Source organism: Mandrillus leucophaeus, unplaced genomic scaffold (assembly GCF_000951045.1).
Source record: "Mandrillus leucophaeus isolate KB7577 unplaced genomic scaffold, Mleu.le_1.0 Scaffold535, whole genome shotgun sequence".
NCBI lineage: Eukaryota > Metazoa > Chordata > Mammalia > Primates > Cercopithecidae > Mandrillus > Mandrillus leucophaeus.
Window position 1 is genome coordinate 1,075,886 of NW_012105753.1, and position 14,431 is coordinate 1,090,316.

The 14,431-nt window shown below is 35.5% G+C and overlaps 1 protein-coding gene and 1 long non-coding RNA gene across 2 annotated transcripts in view; one reads left to right on the plus strand and one right to left on the minus strand.

Moving 5' to 3' along the window:
- Positions 1 to 1,038: 1,038 nt before the first annotated feature.
- LARP7 (La ribonucleoprotein domain family, member 7) overlaps positions 1,039 to 14,431 on the minus strand; it is a 31,577-nt gene continuing 18,184 nt past the window's right edge. Inside the window, exons 4-16 of the mRNA XM_011997277.1 lie at positions 14,201 to 14,237; positions 13,827 to 14,030; positions 12,290 to 12,390; positions 12,084 to 12,167; positions 11,787 to 11,951; positions 11,611 to 11,704; positions 11,192 to 11,542; positions 10,955 to 11,099; positions 9,074 to 9,225; positions 8,191 to 8,309; positions 5,506 to 5,665; positions 4,539 to 4,630; positions 1,039 to 1,375 (exon numbers count right to left, since the gene is read on the minus strand). Of these exons, the coding sequence (XP_011852667.1) occupies positions 1,295 to 1,375; positions 4,539 to 4,630; positions 5,506 to 5,665; positions 8,191 to 8,309; positions 9,074 to 9,225; positions 10,955 to 11,099; positions 11,192 to 11,542; positions 11,611 to 11,704; positions 11,787 to 11,951; positions 12,084 to 12,167; positions 12,290 to 12,390; positions 13,827 to 14,030; positions 14,201 to 14,219 (1,767 nt within the window). The 5' untranslated portion in view covers positions 14,220 to 14,237 and the 3' untranslated portion in view covers positions 1,039 to 1,294. The remainder of the gene's footprint in view (positions 1,376 to 4,538; positions 4,631 to 5,505; positions 5,666 to 8,190; positions 8,310 to 9,073; positions 9,226 to 10,954; positions 11,100 to 11,191; positions 11,543 to 11,610; positions 11,705 to 11,786; positions 11,952 to 12,083; positions 12,168 to 12,289; positions 12,391 to 13,826; positions 14,031 to 14,200; positions 14,238 to 14,431) is intronic.
- Positions 10,087 to 12,035, plus strand: LOC105551855. The gene is made up of 3 exons (XR_001007908.1): positions 10,087 to 10,136; positions 11,274 to 11,326; positions 11,774 to 12,035. It is a non-coding gene; the product is annotated as an uncharacterized LOC105551855 (long non-coding RNA).

Consider the following 14,431-nt stretch of genomic DNA (forward strand, 5'->3'; position numbering starts at 1 on the left):
TATTCAATAAATATTTGTTGAATGACCGTTTTAAAAACTGCTCATGGGAGGATTTCTGAAATATTACTCGGTAACATCTCCATGTTGCCTTAAGACATTCCTCACTGACATCAATTGAATTCTTGAAACCTTAATTTACTCCTGATATTCTGATCTACTGGAGCATCTTTAGTCATAATCCTCATAAATAGGGCTTGGCAACTATTTATACATCTTCCTTCTCCTCCATGAAAATGCATGTTAGCTTTCCTTCGTGGAGAGAGAAAAACTTCATGGAGTGGGTGAGTGGGAACTTGCCATGGTACTTACTTTGGTAGCAATTAGCTGTCACTCCAACCACTGAGATGGCCAATCTCCTTAAATATCTGGCTCATAGAAGTGAGCAGATCCTGACTGTAGCCTCTCCACAATCCATGGAAGGGGGTGGCCAAATAAGACCCCCAATTTTGGATAAAGCTGACAGATCCAGGATTTGGTTTGTAGCCCAATGAAATTTTAACTCCATGGCTATCCAGAGTACTTCCTTGAGATTTTGGTAAGAGAGTAAGATGCCAGTCCTGTATGGACCCAGTAAATTCAATTCTGGGAAGGCCTTAAATATTTCACTCCTGTGATTTTCCTGAATAAAATAACAGAGCTCAGTTCTGCCTAAGGTTGATTCCTGTATTTTTTCCTTCTTGTGCTCAGAGCACCTAGTATATTTTATTTTGTCTAACCAAAATAAAACATTTAACTTGATTTATGAAAAATAAACTCAATTCTTTTAAAATTTAACATTTTAATTAGAACCAATCCCTATGGTCTATTATTCAATGGAAGCTCAGATAGGCCAAGTGGAATGAATAGAATGAAATATTAAACATGTCTGTATAAATCAACATGAAAAGGTATTGAAGGTATTGCAAGTTACAAACTACTAAGTACAGTGAGAGTTCAGTATTAAACATTTCTCTAAATTTTATATATATTCATGTAGTGTTATTTTTGCAATTATGTTTTGGTTTTACAATATAAAAACAAAATCAACACATTTCCAAATAATGTTCAAAACACATTTATTTACTAAATCACCTGACATCGACATCTGAGATAATTTCAACAAAATGTTTTAAGAAAAAATTGTGGTATACATCGTATTTGTCTCTAGAAAAAGTGTCTTATTTACAAATTGAGGAACAAAGATATTTCTTTTAATTAAAAACACATTCATTATGCAGTGCTACCATAATAAAAGTGAATATCCCAAGAACAGCTCAAGTATCTTGTGAAGTATTAAGAGGTGAACTGTTTTTTTTCAATCATATTCAGAAAATCTTATGTGTTTACTTGCTTGTTGAGTCTTTGCCAGTCTAATCTTTTCGGCTTTGGTGATTAACTAAAGAGAAATAAATCAGAAATTAGAGTGCATTGGATACTAAAAAATAAAAATAAAAAAGAAACCACCAAAAAACAAACACATACACACACACACAAAACTACGACTAGAAAAAACTTCACAGCTATCAGCTTGAAAGAAAATTTTTTAAAAACAGCAAGAAGATGACAAATGAGATAATTATGCTCAGGTCAAATCAATTACAAATCAAATCTGTTATTAAGGCTATTGACTATTTCCTATTTCTTATACCCTAACATAAACTGTTGAATATATTTAAGGAAGGCAAATGAAATTACACAGAATAAAGAAGAAGACTGTTTAAAATGTCTAAAATATTCCAAGAGCCTCCTTGATTAAAAAAAAGTTAAAATACTAAACTTTGGAGTAAATGCAAATCTTTTCCTCTTAAAAATACAGATTCCAATGGGTATTCATTTAAATAGCTTTAAAGTGTTTGGTACCATAATGGCCATTGGAAGGAATTCACTTTTAGATTCAACTAAAAATCTATTATTCATCATTGAGGTGAATTAAAATCCAAAGATGTTTAGAACTCTATCATACCCATGTTGCTGTTCACAAATTTTATAAATTCTGCCTTTACCTGCTGAGTATCAGTAATTTATACAGAAAATAATTCAAATGTTTTAAAAGCCAAAGAGAAATAGCTTCATTATGTCTCTAGTAGCTGTTATCTATTTTTACCAATTTGTTCAAAATGATAGGGCATACTACAAAGATTGAGGCTAGCAAAATGACTAGGAGACATCCCTTTTGGCAGACTTTTCTTTCATCTTCTTGATCTTTTGTGAGACATCACTAATTTTATTTACTTGTGTTTAATATATTATTTTAGTTTAGTTTTTTTGAGATGGAGCCTCGCTCTGTTGCCCACGCTGGAGTGCAGTGGCACCATCTTGGCTCACTGCAACCACCGCCTCCTAAGTTCAAGTAATTCTCTTGCCTCGGCCTCCCAAGTAGCTGGGATTACATGTGTGTGCCACTTGGCTAATTTTTGTATTTTTAGTAGAGACAGGGTTTCAACATGTTGGCCAGGCTGGTCTCCAACTCCTGACCTCAAGTGATCCACCCACCTCAGCCTCCCAAAGTGCTGGGATTACAGGCATGAGCCACTGCGCCCGGCCCCATAATGTGAATATTAAGAGCCATAATTTTTTTACTTTTACTCAATTATGGGCCAAATACAATACTATTGTAGTATTTTCATTGGGCTGTCATGCCAGTGAGGTATTTATGTAACCTTTTGGCAGATTCACTGATGTTCTACTAGTTTTTTTCTAAGCAATTCCCATTAATTACTAAGATGCTCCTAGTACTCCAACTACACTGGTCTTCTAGTCCCTGACAGTCTTCCCTTATGGTCTGTACATTTTCTTTGCTTCTGCCTGAAAAGCGATACTTCTAAACTTTACTGGGGCTTACTCGCTCACTTCCCTACGGGTCTTGGCTGTAACATCACCTTTGCAGACAGCTTTCCAGACAACCTCAGCTGATATAATGCTCTCCTGCAATACACTTTGTTTTATTTTTCTGTGTAGCACTGGTCATCACCTAAACTATAGGGTTTATCTGTTCGCTTCATGAAAGTAGAGGACTTTGTGATTCATGACTTTACCCGAGGTTACAAGAATGGTGCCTAACACAAGGCACTCAAAAAACATTAGTTGAATTAACTAGCAAACAAGTTGGCTAAACTAATTATGGTCTACTCCTTTTTTCCAACAAGTTTTGCACAGCACTTACTTTGTGTGGTAACCTCCATTTCATTTCACAAGAGTCAACTTGCTACTTCCATAGCTACTTAACAAACTGTGTTAACAACAATCCTGACATCATAACTGAGTTGTGTTCCAACTCAATTTAAGAAATTTCCCAGTCAAAGATGAGCTCTAAATTTTTAAAATGAAAAATAAATGATTTATTCCTAGTTTAAAAAATATATAAAATCTAAATGAAATTTCACAGCAATTAGAAGGGTATTATTCAACAAAGTGACTTCACTTCAGTTACCAGTTCTGGATCAGTGATTTTAACATTTGAATAATCTCAAACAGGCTTTGAAATTAACACCTCGTATCCCTGAAAGAATCCTTGGGAAGCACAGGCGGCTTCCCCACCACAGCAAGTTCAGTCTCCTTTCAAGGAAACAAAATTCACAAAGACCAGTAAGACACCTCCCCACAAATCACAATAAATTCTGGGCAATGGAAGAAGGTTGATGAAAAATACTTGCCTTTTAACTTAAAAATAAAATAAATATGACCCCAAATCAACAAGCTTAGATTACAGGAAATAGGACTTTTAAAGTGCTCACCTAACAAAACAGGAAGTTCATCTTTTTCTTTTTTCTTACACTTTTATAATATCATTTTGAGTGACAGAAAAATAAAATTACTGAAAGAAGGGCTTGTTTTTTTTTTTTTTTTTGAGACGGAGTCTTGCTCTGTCGCCCAGGCTGGAGTGCAGTGGCACGATGTCGGCTCACTGCAAGCTCCGCCTCCCGGGTTCATGCCATTCTCCTACCTCAGCCTCCCCAGCAGCTGGGACTACAGGCGCCCGCCACCGTGTCCGGATAATTTTTTGTATTTTTAGTAGAGACCGGGTTTCACTGTGGTCTCGATCTCCTGACCTCGTGATCCACCCACCTGGCTGGGGCTTGCTTTAAATTATTTAAGCTTGTTTGTATTACCTACTGACTATCTTAGAGAAAGAGGAATAAAGCTTATCGTTGCTATAGGAAACACTATGCATAAAGTCTCTCCATCTTATCTGTGGAGCTTCCTATCTGTAGAAACTACATTCTAAATATGTTGTGGTTTTACCATTATGATAATCTTTCTATAATCATTTACCACCAAACTACAAGACATAGCAGCCAGAAATCAAGATTGTTAAAGTATCACTAGTTAAAAAGAAAAACTCTAAATTACAATTATGTATCCTTGTGAGAAAAATAATTTCACACATTTTGAAATCTAGAGAAATGACTTTTTCCTCCCAACCTAAAACATAGTATACACTCAGTAAATCTTTGTTAGGTAATAGCAAAGCTAAGATCATTTTATGACTACCTATACTGACTTTGGCATTAAATGTTCAAAGAAAGTTTAGTCTAAAAAAACAAAAATGAATCAATTACCTTTTCAGTGCCTCTTTTCTTTTCCCGAGGCTGATTAAGTTTTGCCTGTCGATCAACCAAAATCTTCTGCCAATACCTTTGTTCGTGATCACCTTAAAAACAAACAAAAACTCTGATGGATGAAAAGAAGAACACATCTGAAAAACCATATTCAAGGCATTACATTCTCAGTAACAGAACTACGACAGTTTTCGATTATATTTAATGCCACTTTATACATATTACAGAATAGAAATAAAATTATTAGTTTCGCTAGGTGTGGTGGCTCAAACCTCTAATCCCAGCACTCTGGGAGGACGAGGAGGCAGGATCACCAGAGGTCAGGAGTTCGACAACAGCCTGGCCAACATAGCAAAACCCCATCTCTACTAAAAATTGGCTGGTGCAGTGGCTCATGCCTGTAATTCCAGCACTTCAGGGGGCCAAGGCAAGCAGACCACCTGAGGTTGGGAGTTCAAGACAAGACCAGGCTGACCAACATGGAGAAACCCCGTCTCTACTAAAAACATAAAATTAGCTGGGCAAGGTGGCACATGCCTGTAATCCCAGCTAACCTGGGAGGCTGAGGCAGGAGAATCACTTGAAGCCGAGAGGCAGAGGTTGCACTGAGCTGAGATTGTACCATTGCACTCCAGCCTGGGCAACAAGAGCAAAACTCTGTCTCAAAAAATAAAATAAAAATATAAAAATTAGCCAGGCGTGGTACAAGCCAGTACCTGGCCTGTAATCCCAAGTACTCAGGAGGCTGAGGCAGGAGAATCACTTGAACCTGGGAGGTGGAGGTTGCGTTGAGTTCAGATCACACCACTGCACTCCAGCCTGAGCGACAGAGTGAGACCAAAAAAAAAAACAACAAAAAACAAACAAACAAACAAAAAACAAAACTAGTTTCATTAGCCAAACTCAGAAAATGTTACCCACAATAAGGATGGTTACAAAAAAAAAACAAACTTCTATGAAGTTTTACCAGAAAGGATCTCGAGTTTCCAGCAGTGTTTCTTGCTAATTTCTGTATATGCATTTATTACTGCTTGAGCATCCTCAGGAGTTTTAAATCTAGCATGGCATTCTGTATCCCCTTCTAGCAAATCAACATAAAGAACTTCTGAGATTGCTGCCAAAGTATCCTGCATTAGAATTAAGTAGAAAGACAAATAAAATTTAAAATGTTTCACAATAATTCTAAAACTATTCCAATGGTTATGCCAGAATATATTATGTAAACAAAGCATTTTGCAGACTAATGAGGAGCAAATATCCTATATCAAACATTTCTTGTAAAGCATGTTCTTAAAAATAGATTTGAATAATATCAACTCTTAACAATTTATTTTCCTTTATTTTCTTGAAATCACATCCTTAAAATCTGAACTAGAATGGGAATATTCTATAAGGACAACAGATTTGTAGAGCAGAAAGCAGAAATAGTGTCCCCCAATCCCCAAATCAGGAAGGGTTCACATCTGGGAGTAGTTAGTATAAGGAATCAAATTAAAAAAAAAAAAAAAAAAAAAAGGATTAAGGGAGGTTTGTTTTTAGTCACCTGTAGAAAATCACTATGACTTTAAAATATGTGTACAAATCACTCAACTTTTAATAACAACTCATGAAAAACAGTTTTACTGAACCTAAGATACTAGGTTTCCAAATTGTTCAAGAGCTCTTAATTTCTGAAAAAAATACCTAAGCAACCTCTTCTAAACAAGTTGTGGTCACCCAGCAAGGAAAAGTTTTACCTACACTGCCTGCTGTGAGGGCAAATTAACCAGATTCCTGCATTCTTAATCAACTTTTTTTTTTTTCCTCACAGCAGGTTTTACAGAGTATACAATGCATTTATGCAGGAATGTTACACTAATTCCTAATTCATCAACTTCCATTCACAAAGCTAAAGAAATAACTAGAGATTCCTAAATGAGGGAAAAAAAATCTTTCTTATCTTGCCTCACTTTAGTTTTAACCTACATTTTCAGGACACAACTAATTTAGATTATGTTCAAATGTTGAATTTTTAGATGTTTGATTTATGGAAAGAATTGAGCAATACCTGGGAGTATTATTTCATCATAGAATAAGACAAGTTTATCAGTTAACAATAAAAAATATATAATAAAATCTATGAATTTCTAGAAGCCAGGGACTAGATCTTAACTCATCCCAACACTCAGCAAACTAGCACAAAACAGGCATTTAGTAACTGTTTGCCAAATTAAAAAAAAAAAAGAACTGCAGAGACATATACTTGCTAGTCCTTCCCACTTCTTTATCTAATTAATTAGTACCAAATTTAGATATAAAACAAGTAAAAAATTCAGTATTGTTGAAATTTGAATGTATTCAGTACTAGTAATGAGTTTTATAACTGACTTCTGAGCATATTCAATTACTACAACTCAAAAGATATTTACTAAATATCCATTATAATGTCAGGCTAATCTCTTGATTTAAAACCCTCAGAATTTAAAACCCATAGAAGGACAAATTAGCCTAGTAATCACATGGGCAAGTCACAGACAGCTGTAACCACCATCACAGCTCAGTTTTTGTTTCAGCAAAATGTAAGTAACTACTAACTGGATTAATGCAGGGATTGATTTTATGATTTTGATGATCATAAATGATGAATTTGTAATTGATATAGTTACCATTTAAATAATAAAAGTTATTTAATGAGTGATTACAAATAACTGAGTTTTTTTTTTTATTAAATGTTTTGCAATCTGATTAACCAGAGCAGTATTTACATCCCTCAATTTTCAGCTGTCTCCTGAAATGCAAGCTGGTAATAGCAATTTGGATTTGGCCAAATCCTTCACCAATATTGGAAAGGGAATCAAAATTTGTTTCTTAGTGACAGCTATAGGATTGTAGGACAGCATTTCAGATAAGGAGTGCTTAGAGATAAACAACCACCTCAATGATATTCAAGTTAAAACCTGTGACTGATGAGTCTATGTAAAACCAAAACAATATACTAAGTGATGATGAATGTCAGTATAAGAAAATACTTAAAATATGTGGTATGTTACAGAGCATTTCACACTTTTTAAAAAGAAAAGGATTGACTTAAATGGGTCACAGGCAGGGTAAGGGTAAATAAGATACGGTACTCTCACATAAAAGTATATACTTTCCCTAATAGAAAGAAGTATTGCTACCAGTGTGGTATAAAAGGCTATAGAAGATAGACTGTACAAAACGAAAAAAAGATTATAAACCTGTGTGTACAGCAATTTGTAGCGTAAATTATATAGAACTATGGGTTTTTTGGCACATGTGTGAAAGATTTCTATAGGTCTTCAAAAATATTTTACACTTTTCTATAATTACAATTTTAAAGATAATCAGCACATAGGTAATACAAAAAAATAAATCCGTGCCAATAAAAATAAGCAAAAGTTACAATTTTCCTATAAAGAAGGATGTTTAAACTGTGCTTACTATAAAATGGACTCAGTGAGGAATTTCAGTCTCTAGTTTTTGCTTCAAAATTAAACCTAAGAGTTACCGTGGAATTAAAACTGTACAGGTAGTTTACCATAGAGATACAAATTCTAATTTGATTTGTTTTATCTTCCATATTCAAAACATTATCACACAGGGAAGTTAAGACAAGAAAGGAACAAATACCCTACGGGCTCAAAATCATTACCCGGACTTGTTTCCTGCCAGGTAGAGGCTCTGTGCTAATGATCTTCACAATCACTCCACTCACGAACTGTGGTCCTGTTGCATTAACTTTCTCCTGGGTGGGACACTCTTCACTGTTGGCTGTTGATTAGAAGAGGAAAAAGACCAGCACTAAATCTCTTACACTTAACAATTTAATACTTGGGAGGACTATCTTAGAATAATTCCTGAGGCAGATTTAAATAATTTAAAACGTATTTAATTTTAAAATAAACAAAGTTTATTTTATATGTCATACTGCTTATTTCAAAATACCATGAAATAAAATCCAGAAAGTTTTATTATTCTACATGCAAACTGTTACTGCTAGAAGAGCACTGGTAAAGTCTTTAAGTTTGCCCCTTCTCCCTGCACAAAGGAACAGCAAATTTTAACTCAATAAAGTTAAAAAAAAATTATAGGATACTGTTTTAAATACATTATTATTCCAACGTGAGCATCATTTATTTTTACAAGAAATGATAATTTAAGATGTATCCTAATTTTGAATTCATAAGAATTTTGCTTTAACTTATTCCTGCTTGTGGTTCATACTACAGAATGAAATTACAGGTGAGAACTACAATCTTCATTCCTACAAACTTGTTCAGTCTACAAACTGCACTCATGTGCTTAAATGAAAACTGTAGAGAAAACTCAGGTTATTTAAAAAATTGTTTTAAATGAGCCTTTTAAATGTTCTTATATCAAGAGTAAATAACATATCTGGATAACTTAACAAATCAAGAATTGTTCTAATAATGACACAGAATAATCAAGTTTTTTAAAATTAATCTTGTAACAACTCAGAGATAGCATTTTCATATATAAGTACATTATAAGTCAAAACTATCAGTGATCTTTACTTTTTTCATTTTTCATTCCAGTCTTTTGAGGTACTCCACCGTCTGTTTCCATTTCTGACTCTGATTTTATTTGGGATATTGTTTTTTTTAAAGAAGCCATGCTAGCTTTTTGTAGCGCTAAATACTCTTTTTTCAAATCCATCCATTCGCTCCTGCAAGGAAAGAAATGAAATAGTGATAACAGACGACTAAATATAAAAAAATATATAAAAATAAAATATAAAAAGTAAATATGGGAATATCTAAATATATACATTCACAATGACTTGGAGTAACTCCTCCACCCAACTTTCTTGTTTCTTTAAACACATATTCAAAATATTTCCTGGGTTCTAAAGACATTTAGCAAATAAGCTAAGGGAGTTCCTCTTCCCCCAATATTCAGATTAAACATTTTAAGATTGCCAATTACATTTTTGAGTGTGTCTGGAGTATTTTAATTTATAAAAGTAAAATTTTAGCATTGATTCCTTAACTAGTAACATTTACTAAATCAGTCATCTCTGTGGGAAAAGCGCGAGATTAAAGATTTGTTAAACTGCTTCCAATTTGAGAGATAACATTCCTTAGTATTTACTTGAATCAAAAAGAATTTCTAAGTAGAACAAAACACCCCATGGAAGCAATCTATTTATTTACATACATTTAACATGTAGATGTTTCTTCAAACAGCTAGAGTTCCTCCAGATAGAAACACAATGCCTCTCTTGGCTTAGTGGGAGCACTCATTGTTACCCTAATCTATGCCATCAAACAAGCAGATAGATTTTCCTTTTTTTTTTTTTAAAGACGAAGATATCTTGTGGTAATGGTTTTAGCTGTTAACATTGACATCTGTATACTTCAAAAAAAAAAAAAAAAAAAAGGATCCAGACCCACCCAGGATCATACATTCCCCAAGAGCTGATACATTAAAATAACAAAAGGCCCTTGTAATGATTCTCTGAGATAAAAAGGCAAAAGGAATTCAGGAGTTAAGAATAGTATAAATAGAAGTGGCTGAAGTCCCTGCCTTTTACCCTTCTGGAGGAGGACAGGAATCTTCGGGAACTAATTCAGGAAGGTAAGGAAATATTTTTCTTCAAAAGGTATGCCATTTTGTTTTCTTTCTCCTCAGCTTTAACTACTCTCAAGTCCAAAGAAGTTGTATGTGGGTGGGCTCCCTTCAACTTTAACATGGAAGTGCTTTCTGTGACTTTAAAATAAGTAAGTGCTTCCATGTTTTAGTAGGAGTGAATCCAACTTACTTCTCCAAAATAGAACATGCTAACTTCACTCTCCTTAAGAGGTTGAAGGGATCCCCTTTGCTTTAACATGGGGGTACCTGCTGTGTGAAACAAAAGTAAGTGCTTCCATGTTTCAGTGGAGGTGTCTCCAAGCCAGCACACCTTTTGTTAATTTTTTTTGTTACTGTGTTTCAAGCTTACTAAGCTTGTTACAGGTTAAAGGATTCTAAGTTTGTCCAAGACTGGGCTTCCCACCACTTAAACGTGGATGTACTTGCTTTGAAACTAAAGAAGTAAGTGCTTCCATGTTTTGGTGATGGTAAGTCTTCCTTTTACATTTTTATAAGGTTTTTAGAAAAGGATTTTATTCTCGTTTATTTAAGCTTTATTTTGTATTTTTAAGTCTGTTAAGGTGCCCCCTCTACTTTAACATGGAGGCACTTGCTGTGGTATGACAAAAATAAGTGCTTCCATGTTTGAGTGTGGTGGTTCCTACTTAATCAGCGATTGCGTTAACGCCCACATTGTGTGCAGTTCTTTGCTACAGGCCACTACTGTTGCTAATATGCAACTCTGTTGAACACAAATTGGAATTGCACTTTAGCAATGGTGATGGATTGTTAAGCCAATGACAGGATTTAAACCACAGACTTACTTTGATAGTACTCTTAATGGTATAACTTCTTCTCCCATTTTATGTCTCTCTTTATGTTTTTTCTTATGTTTCCTTTTTGTTTTTAAGAGAGAGCTGTCTTTTAAATCTCCAGTATCCTTCTCCTCTTCAGTAGAGATTTCTATATCTTGAAATAAATAAAAAAGCCAGTTAAGACTTGCGGCTGTGAAATGGGTGAAAGAGAAGCTTAATTTATCTAAATAAAACCTTGCCGTTTACCTCTATTTTCCTTGGAAGCTTCTGAAGGTTCCTTAATGATGTCTTTCTGAATAATTTTCTTTACTTTTGATCGGGGACCCAGGGACTCTGCATCTTCAGAGCTGCTTCTCTTCCTCTTGCCTGTTCTGACTTCAGGTAAGCTCGATGCTTCAACTCTGTCCCGCTTTTTCTTTTTCTTTGAGGATTGCTTTTGGGGTTCAGTAGACTCAATGTCAGAGCCCTCAGATGTGGGCCTGGATCTTTTCATTTTACTGATGCTGGTGTTGCTTGTGTCCATATTTTCCTCTTTGGCTTGGACATTGTCTTCCTTTTTCATTCGGCCCTTCTTCTTCTTTTTCTTTTTCTTCTCTTCTGTAAAAGTGCCATCATTAGTTCATCTTACTTCAATTACATCTACTTAAATATTGAAAAATACTCACCCACAACTCTTAAGGCTGGAATGGGCTTATTTTTCACTGTTTTAGGAAATATGCCAGGTTTTCTTGGTGCTTCTTCTGGTGGGTTGTTAAGAAACTGAAATGATTGAAAAAAAGTTTTACTATTTTAATACTTGTTATATCTATACATTTTTTTTTTCCCTAGGATCTGGACCTACCTCAATTGCCTTTGCTGCTTGTTCTTTTGTTTCAAATTCCACAAACGCAAATCCCTTTGGATCTCCAGTAGACTTATAATGTGGTATACTTATATAAACAACATTGCCACATTTCCCAAAGACTCTTTCAATCCAGCTGTGATTAACATTTTTGGGAAGTAACTCCTGTGATAAATTAAAAGCAATATTAAATAGTTTTTCGCAATGCTTATATTTTCAGAGTGTCAATAAATTTTTAACTTAATTACATTGTTTCTGTGCCAGTTTCTGACTGGGGACCCGGGCTCTTAAGCTTACCACATACACAGTGCGCTCATCCTCATCTTTTGGTCTTTCCCCCAGAGGTTTTTTCCTCCTGATTCTGGTGCCTTCCAAATCAAGCTTTAAAAGAGTATTATTACATTAATAAAACTATAATAAACTATAATAATATAATGATCATTACGTTAGTATTATTTATAAACTATAATTATATAGTAACGGCAGTCATTCTTAATTCTTACCTCTACGACAGCTGAACTTCTTAATGCTCTGGCAATTAACTTCCCATCAGTAGTCAATTTTTTCATTTTGTTAAAAGACACAAGTAGTGATATATCAACATCTAATGAAAATGAAAAAGTTAATTGTGTTAGTGTACACTATCAGCAGGATTAATTCAATCTGGTACAATTTAACCTGCCCTTCAGCCCGGGCTTGGTGGCTCATGCCTGTAATCCTAGTACTTTGGGAGGCCAAGGTGGGTGGATGGGGGAGTTAAAGATCAGCCTGGCAAAAAATTAGGCTGGCTGTAGTGGCACATGCCTGTAATGCCAGCTACTCTGGAGGCTGAGGCAGGAGAATCGTTTGAACCCAGGAGGCAGAGGTTGCAGTGAGCTGAGATCACACTGCACTCCAGCCTGGGAGACAGAGACTTTGTCCATTAACAATATTGTTGTGTGAGGGTCTAAATGGTATTCCATATTTGGCATACCTAAAATGACACATCTTAGTGTATGTAATTGCAGATTGAGATTTTAATACTTAGCAATATCCAGACATTCAAAGAGGATGTCTGGATCCCACCCTATTAGAAACAAGCACATGGTTGGTCATTTGAAATTTATCCACTGGGGACAGTGGCTCAATGCGTCTTATCTCAGCAATTTAGAGGCGAAGGTAGATCTCTTGAGACCAGCAACATGGTGGGACCCCATATCTACTAAAAATGCCAGAAAAAGAAAAAGCAGGCCTGATGATGCTTGCCTGTGTTTTCAGCTACTGGGGAGGCTGATGTTGGAGGACAGCTTGGATGGGGCTAGGGGGTGGAGGTAGGGGCAGAAGTTGGAGTGAGCAGACATGGAGCCAGTGCATTTCCTGCCTAGGGAAAAAAGACAGACCCTGCCTCAAAAAATGTGAAACAAAAAATAACATTGAGCTAGGTGAAATGCCTTCTTGTATGAACTAAAGTATAGCACTCTCATCTCGAGTTACACATGATAAATGGTTATTGAAGCAATTAAATCCCAAAATACTTATAAGCTTTGATATGAAACTGCTTATTTAATATAGCCTAAACTCTTACCAACAGTCTAAATATTTAGAAGACTGTCATTCACTAAATAAAAATTAAAACAGATGACAAGGAACATACTTGCAGAAATGAATATATACATTATAGAATATACTATTTTAGGCTGGGTGCAGTGGCTCACACCTGTAATCCCAGCATTTTGGGAGGCCGAGGTGGGCAGACCACGAGGTCAGGAGTTTGAGACCAGCCTGGCCAACATAGTGAAATCCCATCTCTACTAAAAATACAAAAATCAGCTGGGCATGGTGGTGTGCGCCTGTAGCCCCACCTACTTGGGAGGCTGAGGCAGGAGAATCACTTGAACCCAGGAGGCAGAGGTTGCAGTGAGCTGAGATCATGCCACTGCACTTCAGCCTGGGCAACACAGCAAGACTCCATCTCAAAAAAATATATAGATATACTATTTTATAAATAAATTTAAAGGCAACCACATCTAAAAGTTGGTTCCTTTACTGAAGCAAACTTACATCCATCTCTAGATTTTTCTATCTGTTCTCGAAGAAATCTATCCTTGTGAAGATTTGCATCCCCAAACCAGAAGTCCACTTGCTTAGCAATATCTGCAAGCACCTGTTTAACTCGTGACCGTTTCTTTTTTTCAACTTCTTTTTTCTTTTCAGTGCTTTCTTCTTCCATTACCTTTTTTTGATTTCCACTTTCAGTTTCCATTCCTGTGAAATATAAGAAAAAGAGGTAAATATTTAAATAACCACAATAGCTAATATAGTTAAATATTTAGATTAGCCTTTAATTGTCTGAGAGAATAATGGACTCACATTTGGCTGTGAGAAGACAAAATTTATTTTTATATTTCATAAAGTAAATTAAAAAAATAATTTGCCTCCGATGTTAGGTATCATGCTTTAGTTTTTTTGTACCTTTCATTTATTTTATTTTATTTTATTTTTTTGAGACGGAGTCTTGCTCTGCCCCCAGGCTGGAGTGCAGTGGCGCGATCTCGGCTCACTGCAATCTCCGCCTCCCAGGTTCACGCCATTCTCCTGCCTCAGCCTCTTGAGTAGCTGGGACTACAGGCGCCCGCCACCTCGCCCGGCTAGTTTTTTGTATTTTT